The sequence below is a fragment of the Thermothelomyces thermophilus genome, chromosome 1, assembly GCF_000226095.1.
Source record: "Thermothelomyces thermophilus ATCC 42464 chromosome 1, complete sequence".
Classification (NCBI taxonomy): Eukaryota; Fungi; Ascomycota; class Sordariomycetes; order Sordariales; family Chaetomiaceae; genus Thermothelomyces; species Thermothelomyces thermophilus.
In genome coordinates, this window is record NC_016472.1 from 1,654,254 (window position 1) to 1,663,738 (window position 9,485).

Genomic DNA, 9,485 nt, shown 5'->3' on the forward strand with positions numbered 1-9,485 from the left:
TTAACCTTTAAAGGTTTTATCTAGATTTGTCCTAGGGATATCTCGTATCCTAAAAAGACTATCTTCTTAATATAGAATTTGCTCTTTTCCTTGTTAACTAATAGCTTATACGTGTATAGCATGTCTAGCACTGCTTTTATATACTTCTAGTATTTATCTATTGTCTTAGAAAAGATAAGTATATTATTAAAATAATATATTATAAATTTGTCAAGAAAGGGTTAGATAGCTTAATTAATTAGGGCTTAGAACGTTACTAGCGTGTTTATAAGTCTAAATAGCATAACGAGGTACTCGTAGTAGCTATAGGGTATCCTAAAGGCCGTTTTCCACTCGTTGCCTTCTTTAATCTATATATAGTTATAGGCCGATGGCAAGTTAAAATATATAAAATATTAGGCTCCTGCTAACTAATCTTAGAGCTATAAGATTAATAGTAACAGGTATTGATTTTTTATAGTCTATTTGTTAAGTTACTAATAGTTAACGTATAACCGTAGCTTTCTATCTTTCTTAGGCACAAATAGGATTAGGTAGCCTACTAATAATATCAACAGGCAGATATATTCTCTTTAAAGGTTCTCCTCCAAATATCGCTTAAGTTCTTCATTCTATATCTAGCTCGTATAATAAATCTTAAAGAACTTTAATTATGCTCCTTCTTTAAGCTTGATCTTATGATTCTATAGGCCGTATTCTAGTAGTCCTTCTAGATGTTTTGGTTCGAACACTAGGTATCCTTTGTATTCCTTTGGTACTTCCCTAGTCTTATCTCGTCTCTCGGTTTTCTGATAGTATACGAACTTGGTTCCATCTATAGCAATATTAGCGATTTCTTCTATCTTAACCTACTACTCTAATTATAGTGCTCCGTATTCGTTAATAGAGAGAATAACTATTGGCAGTTTAGCTCGTTCCTCCTATCGCGATATTGATGTCGTTATACTGCCTCTTCTAGAGTCTATAGTGGTCTGCCTACCATTATCTGTCTCTTATAATAGATCTATAGGATATGCCTTTCCTTAAGTATCGTCTGCTCGTGATCCTTATATACTCCTTATCTTGCTAGTTAAATATAACTCCGTTTAGGGTTGTAGGTAGCTACTATTCTTCTAGCTAATATCTGGGTTATAATCTTTATACTATAATAACCTTAATATTATATCTTTATCGTTACCTATGTCTATAATACTAGATATAACTATTATAGTCTTCCCTATTATAGTAATATTGATCGGTTTAGTCTCCTTATATATCTATTATATCGGAAATAGCCCTTTAACTATACTATACTTCTGCTTTATTCTCTAGGGTATCCATAGCTAATTCATAAGTGTTAGCGAAATCAGGTTTATCTCTACTCTACTATCTACTAATACAAACATTTCATGCTATTTCCACTATGCTATTATCTATAGTCGCTTATCTTACTACCGTTATTTAAAGATTATAGTAATTTCCTATGTTTCTACTAAGAGGTCTTAATATAATAGTCTCTTACGCTAGTTCCTCCTATATTACGCTACTATACGCCACTATACGGACGTTAATAGTTTCCAGGCCCCTCAAAGGGCCCTAACCCGTTTCTTAGGTTAGTGCTAACCTCTTTAGTTATTCGGCTAATAGCGGCTTCGTCGATCGTGCTTATTTCTATAAGCTATTAAGTGCTTATAGCTTTCTACTATTAGGTCTGTTCTACTTTCTATCGTATATATTATAGCTTTATCCAAAGCTCCCAAATTCGCGATTTCTTTTTATCCGTATAATAGAGGTAATCGTTGCTCTAGCATAAGTCCTATATGTCTTATCCTATTCCGTAGTGCCTAGGCCAGACTCGTCTTGGAACTATCGTAATACCTTCTAGATCACGGGCTTCGATCTTCTAGAGCAATTCGGCCGCTCTATTTCCTATATCGTAGACTTATTCCATAGGGTATAAGCTTCTGTCCTCATTTCCTTATCAGGTCGGCTAGTAATTGTTTTCGAATTTGTCGCGGAAGTAGTATCGGCATTCGTATACTATATACTAGAACTAGGGTACTTATATATATACCTCGTGTCGAGAGTATAGTCACGTAGTGTTGCCTAGGAGGTATTAGAATTCTTTCCCGAATCCTTCCCATTATATATAGACTATAGGTACTCTAGTGCTAATATAGGAGTATTTCTTCTAGTAGCTTTCCTATGTACGCTCGTCTTTTCCGTAATTCGCGTGTATAAACTAGTATTCTAGGTTCTATATATTGTTACTAAGTTACTAGCCGTCAAGATACTCGGTATAGCTATCAGGCCTATTATATATTATAGGCTATTCTCCTTAAATGGTTTCTATAATATATCGGAGTTCCCTTGTCTCGTCCCTTATCTTATCGCTCTACTAGACAAGTCGAATCAAGCGTCCGTCCCGTTTACGTAGTTCTATATTAATTTAGAAAACTTCATTATAGTACTATTTAATTCATTCCTAGAGAAATAGAACATTAGGTCTAGGTCTTTCGATTCCTTAGGTATCGGTTATCTATAATCTATCCTACCTCTATATAACTATAAAACCCTACTACCTTAAGGCTAGGAGAATTGAAATTAGTAGTATATACTCTCCTACTATATCCTATTTAGCAAGACCTATCTCTAAGTCTATAGTGACTAGTTCGGAGTATAGTGCTTGTTTGTCTTTACTATCATCGTTATATCTAAGACTATCTATATTACTGCCTCTGTCTTTATAGCTTGTAGCTACTACTTTGATAACGTCCTTAGTGGTTTCGTTAATAGCCGTAATTTCCTTTCTAGGGACTATCTTCTACTCTTTCTTTAGGCTTCGATATTCTCGCTTATAGTGCCCTTTCTTCCTATAGTTATAGTAGGTAACATTGGACTTGTCTTTAGTTATTTTCTTTTGGTCCTGCTTCTATGCTATATCTATATCTATAGCTCTAGGGTATATCCTATATAAGGTACTAACGTACGCTTGCTTTTTCTTGTCATTAGCCTTAACTATAGTTCCGTTTATTTAGCCTCATTTCTATTACTCCTATATATAGAGTCGATTATTGATTCTAATGGCCTATATAATATATTTGTCTAGTGTCTTAGGCCGATCGTACTTATATAACTCGTCTTTAACCTTTTCCTTTAAGCCGTTATAGAATAGTTATATTAACGCCTTGTCATTAAGCTAAGACTTAAGTATATTCTATCTAAACTATATAGCATAAGAGGCTACTAACTTAGTCTATCGGAGATTAGCAAGTCTTTCTTATATATAAATCTTCTTATCTTTATTACTAAAAACCTTCTAAAGCTCTTCTTCGAAACGGTCGTAGGATCGAAAGACTACTTACATAAATACATCTCGGTTATCTTTATCTTCCTTAGTAAGGTAGTCGTTCTATATAGGCTTAAACTATCTAAGTGCCTTGCCTTCTAGTCTTATAGCTATATAAAGGACTTTGGCTTTATTATCTAGAAACTTGTTATTATTAAGCCAGAAGTAGGATCGGAGGTTTGTTAGGAATCCTACGAGATCCTCTTTAGTTCCTCTATATTTATTAGGTAGTTCGATCTTGATATAGCTCACTTTAGCGCCTTCGAGGGCCTTGATTTTGGCATAGGCCTCGTTAACCAGTTTCTATAAGTGCTTTTCGCCATTCTCAAGTTCCTTAATTCGAGCTTAGGTAGCCTTGTCTCTCTAGTCTAACTCCTAGATTCGCTAATAGAGTTAACTAAGCTAGGCAAGCAGCTATTTAGCTATAATATCGGTAGCTATATCGATATCAAGGTCGAAGTTACCTCCGTTCTAAACTATAACAGAACAAAGGGAGTAATAGCAACGTATAACGAACCTAGCTTAGACTTCTTCTAAAAGGGTTTAGACAAAGGTAGATTGAGCAGGACAAATAGGTAGGTCGTCTAAGGGATTTGGTAAAGCCAAAGGGTTTATAATAATACTAGAGTTGTCTCTTATAGTAATTAGCAATACTTGGTATAAGTACTGTAATTGTAGGTTACTATTACTAGTGAACTCTTAGAGTCTACCGTAATGAGTGACTATCTATATGTATATATAATCCTAGTGATTACTTCTGATTACGGTGATCGTGAGTAATCGTATGGTGGTGATCACCCTGATTGCTAGTGAGTGTAGTGATTACTATGCTTCCTATGTTGTAATTGGTCCTTTCGTTTCTCTAACTTGATTGGCCTGTTTGTGCTGGTGGCTTAGGCGGCATCCGTATGTATATTTCCGTGATAGGAGGGCCTAGAAGGCCTGCCTCTAGTGGGTAAAGACCTAGGGTATGGCTTTTGCCCTGGAAAAGTGCGAGCTTATCTACTTTAATAGAGGCTAGAAATAGTAGTCGCGACCGCTAGAGCTCTTACGGCCTGGAGGGGGTACTACTACTATAGCCCCTTTAAAGTCGGCTAGATTCCTTGGGGTCTGGCTAGACTAGAGGCTATAGTAGGGCCCTTACTATGTAAAGGTGGCTAAGAAACTAGAAACCTAAGAGTTTACCCTAACTAGGCTTGCTATAAAGACCTAGGGCCCTGGCCTTCTATAGGTCCGCGAGGTCTATACTAAGTATATCTATAGTGCCCTAGCTTATAGGACCTCGAACTTCTATAAGCCTACTAAGCCAGGGGGTAAGCCGGAAGGCCCTGCTAGGGAGCTATTAAAGGCCTAATATAGGGCCCTTCAAGTGGTTACTAGGGCCTATAAGGCTACCCCTATCTGGTGCCTTGAAATAGAAGCCTAGGTACCGCCCCTCGACCTTTATCTTAATAAGAGGTTAGCCGACTTCGAAGCCAAACTTGACCAGCCGCTCCTATAGACTAGGGCAGGCCTAGGGGCCTCCTAGGTCCCTACGAGGGCCCTTATCTAACAGGCCTATAATAGGCTAAGCTAGAGGTTCTAGAAGAGGAGGGCTAGGGCAAGGGGCCGGGAGCCAAAGCCTATAGCCCTAGAAGTAACAGGGTGTTAGGGCGGCCTGCTATTAGGCTAGTTATTAAGAGAGATAGCACTATTATAAAGGCCTTTCTAAGCAAGTTCGTACTAATCGTAGGGGTAGGGGGAGTCAATTGTTCTAGGGCCGGCAGGCTGCCTATTCGTATCCCTCTCGAATCGTAATTATATATAGACTAATCCTTAGGGAGGAAAACCTCCCTTTCGGATCTATAAGCTAATAGGTATATCTTATACTATAGATCGGTCATCCCCTTTTCCCGGCCGTGCCCTAATCGTGCCTATTATAGCAGGGTTATACCTATTAATACCTAGGCATAGGCCCTCTAGCCGCTATGGCCTAGCTATGGACACAGGTTAGCTTACATTCGTAATAACTTACTCTCCCCCTTAGTAGGCCTGTCTATAGGCTTATAGACTCTATTAGAATAGCTTTATTCCGGATATTCATTTGGTGGTAGCAGGTCGCCATTATTTCGGCGCTTCATTATTATAGCTTTGTTTACGATTATATATAGAATAGGTAGGTACTAGGCGCCTTTGTTTTTATATATATATTACTATTATTATAGTTACCGTTCAAGTGTTTTCGTCTAAAGATTCGCTTTATTATAAACATATCTAGTAGTTACTATAGCGTTAGGAAGGTCTCTACTATAGCGATAGAAATAATATTTAACTCTCTTAGAGGGCCGCCTTTTGCTCTCGATTTTCTTTTAATCTTCAACCTTATCTTCCTTATATTATTTACTCTTTGGCCGCCTATAATCTAATTTTTTAATTTTTAAATCTTTATTCTTATATCTATAGTAATATTATAGAGACCTAGTAGCTTAGTATGGCCGATTTGCTGCCGTATATATGGTGTTTATATAGCGCTATTAAGGACATTAAGGCAAACGACAAGGTTCCCCTTGACGTTTAGTATATGTTTCCTACTACTAGCTTGTTTAAGTGTTTTCGGTGTTACTAGGGCTACTAGATAAGCTGCCTCCTGGTAAGTATACGTTTTAAGAGTAATTCCCTAGGTATTAATGATTATTTAGGCTATTAGTGCTATGACTAGTAATATAATTAACCTTATAATTATCATTTAATCTGCCTATTAGGTCGTTTTAGCTTTAAAGCTAGATATAGCTGACTCTAAAGACTTATTTATACTTAATAAGCGCTGTTACTACTATATTATTATGCTTATAAATGATATAGCTATTACTTTTAAAAGGCTAGCTAACTTCGAAGCTAAACTCGACTAACCGCTCTTACAGACCGGGGCAGGTCTAGGGGCCTCCTAGGTCCCTACGAGGGCCCTTATCTAATAGGCCTATAACAGGCTAAGCTAGAGGTTCCGGAAGAGAAGGGCTAGGGCAAGGGGCCGGGAGCCGAAGCCTATAGCCCTAGAGGTAGTAAGGTTAACGGTCTAGCAGTGGGTTTAGGAGGGCTGCAAAGGGGGTCGACCCCCCCTACAGACCCTATAAAGAAGGCCACAGGCTATAGAACTAGCCGTATTGGCCAGCTAGAGCAACCGTTAGAGGGCCGACCAAGCCGGTAGAAGAATATAGCACGTGTTAGACAAGGACCCCCTATGCCTAGTTTTTATAGGGGAAGGCCTATAGAGGCACTAGGGCCTAATAAAGGCCTAGAGCTCCCTACTAGTACAGGCCCGTATAAGGGCTATTAGCCTCTATAACTTCCTTTTTAGGGTTCAAGTCCTAGGGGTTAGTACCCCCTATTATACCTATAGCTAGGGGAGGGAAACTATAGAGCACCTAGTTATATAGTGCCTAAACCTACCAAGAAGCCGAACATAGGAATCCTAAGAAATACGGTTATAAAGGGACCCAGACCTTATTTTACAGGGTATAGGGGCCTATAACTATCGTTTGGTAAGGAGGGTTCTTGTGACGAACCCAACTCAGACTTCTTCTAAAAGGGTTCAGACGAAGGTAGATTAAGCAGGACAAGCAGGCAGGTCGTCTGAGGGATTCGGTAAAGCCAAAGGGTTTATAACAACACTAGAGTTATCTCCTACAATGGTTAGTAATGCTTAGTATGAGTACCGGTAATTATAGGTTAGGTTGCTATCACTAGTGAACTCCTAGAGTCCACCGTAACGAGTGACTATCTATATATATATATAATCCTGGGATTACTCTTTATCTAGTGATCCTTTGTCGTCTGGATCACGGCTGCGATAGTGATCCTATAGCGTATAGATCACTTTGCCAAGCGTGATCCTTTCCTAATTAGTCCGTTCGTGCCTACTATCCTATTGGCTTGTCAGGGAAGGCAGCTTAGGCGGCGTCCTACATGTATATTTCCGTGACACGATGCCCCTCCTTCAAGGCTTTCGACCTGAAAGCCCTCTTAGGCTATTTTAAATAGCGCTAACAACCCTTAGTGAGTTGTCTCCTATGTTTCTCTCTTTCTTCTATATACTGCTAATAATATGTCTTGTATAGCAAAGCGTTCGATAAAAAGGTTTGTAAAGACCGAGGAGCATATTGCCCTAGCTACTACTATTAATAAGCTAGGGTTCGAAGTAATGCCTTGTTCTTTTTGTTTTTCTTGTAGCCTCTACTACTATATAATAGAGAGTTCTTCTCGTTACGGCAAATGTATTTGTCGTAGGAGGTTGTACGACGGTTCTAGGGTTTTAGTCTCGTCTTGTCGGTGTTCCCTTGTTAATATATTTTTTCTATATTAACTTCCGTAGTATCCTATATTATAGACGAATCGAAGCGCCTCGACCGGTTAGAATAAGATGCTAAAGAGGCTCTCCGTGCTAACTACGATTTATTAGTAAAAGTGTAGCATTATCTAGACAAGTCTCTAGCTTATTTAGACTACATTTGTCGTCAAAAGTAATCGTTATTATCTCGAGGGTCGGAGATGGTTCGCTAGGGTCTTACGTCTTTAGATAAATTGGAAGAGGTAGAGCAGCAGGAATCGGGGGTAGTTCTAAGTATATAGCTTAATAGTGGTATTGATATTATTAACTAGGGCGCCGTCTTTGATTCTGTCCTAGGTTTTCCTTTAGTCAATCTAGGTTCTGCTAGTAGAACTGTTCTAGTTTCTTAGGATAGTTTAAATTCTTGACTAGTTCCTATAAGTTGTCCTCTAGTCTAAAATCAAGCCATTTAACTAGATATTATAGTTCCCCATTAATGATACGTAAATCTAGAATTTCTTCGATGTCCTATTCTTCCTCTTCGTTCTCTACTTCGATGTTTGTAGCGGTCTTGGCATTCTTTGGTACTAGTTCGAGAAGTGAAATATGAAAAACATCTGTCTATAATCGTATAGATAATAGTAACGATAGTCGGTAGTTAGATGTCGAGATTCGTTCCTTAATAACGAAGGGTCCGACCTTCTTAAAGTCTAGCTTTATGCTTAGTCGTTTGGTTTATAAGTTTCGTATGATTAGGTAGACTTTGTCTCCCCTCTCTAGGTAAGGTCCCTCGAGCCTATATTTGTCGTAGTAGTTCTTTATTCTGGTTTTGACAAACTTAAGTTCCTTTTTAAGCTTCTCGTATAGTGTGTATATTTGTTCTGCTTTAACTGCTGCTCTTAGCACTATAACCTCTAGTCCTTGCCTAAGGTCTACTTTATATCTATAGTTCGTAAAGAACGGTATAACTTTAGTCATTTCTATTAGCGTTATATTATAAGCAAGTTATACTATTAGTAATAGTATGACCTAGTCGTCTTGCTAGTAGTTAATATAAGAATGGAGGTACTACTTGATAACTTGGTTTAGTCACTCTGTTTATCCGTCGGTTTGTAGGTAATATGCTGTTAATAGCTTGCTATTAACGCCTAATCGTTATATTAACGCTTACTAGAACTTCGATACGAACTTGGTATCTCTATCGGTGATCTATTCCTATAGCTAAGCGTATACTAATACGACTTACTAATAGATCACGTCTACTAACTATTCTGCTGTCTAGGACTCCTTGTAGGGAAAGAAGTATACCTATTTAGTTAGGTGGTCTACTATAGTGAGAATACTATTATAGATTACCCCTATGGCCGTATCCTTAGATTCTAGCAGTTTCGTAATAAAGTCTATCGTAACTAAACTCTATAGTTTGTTGGCTATTAGTAGTGGCTAAAGTAGTCTATATAGCTTGTATCGTGCCGTTTTGCTTCGATTATGGATATTATAGTTCTATATAACTTCCTTAACTTGTATCGTTAAATCATAGAAAGTTATAGTGTTTCTTGACTTGTGCAATAGTCTTCGTAACTCCTTTATATCCTCCGAGTTTCGACTTATAGAGTCCTTAAATCATTCGTAGCTATTGATCTTTATTATAGATATACGCTTTGCCTTAGTATTAGAGTTTCCTATCTTTTTCTTCTACTCTGTTAGGTACTACTAGTCCGGGTATTGCTTAATACTATACCTTGTTAATCCTTTCTTCTTAAAAGATTACGTAACATTCTAGGAACGAGTCGAGTAGATTATCTTCTATAGGTGTCTATATTTTATAATATAGCGTTCTGTCTATTCGTTTCT

At 37.9% G+C, this 9,485-nt stretch overlaps 1 protein-coding gene across 1 annotated transcript; it reads left to right on the forward strand.

Annotated features, from left to right (window-relative positions):
* Positions 1-7,409: 7,409 nt before the first annotated feature.
* On the forward strand, positions 7,410-8,102 carry MYCTH_75987 (uncharacterized protein; the record flags this gene model as incomplete). The annotated part of the gene is made up of 2 exons (XM_003658643.1): positions 7,410-7,629; positions 7,685-8,102. The coding sequence occupies 2 exons, from the start codon at positions 7,410-7,412 to the stop codon at positions 7,729-7,731; spliced, it is 267 nt and encodes an 88-aa protein (XP_003658691.1). The 3' UTR covers positions 7,732-8,102.
* Positions 8,103-9,485: the final 1,383 nt, after the last annotated feature.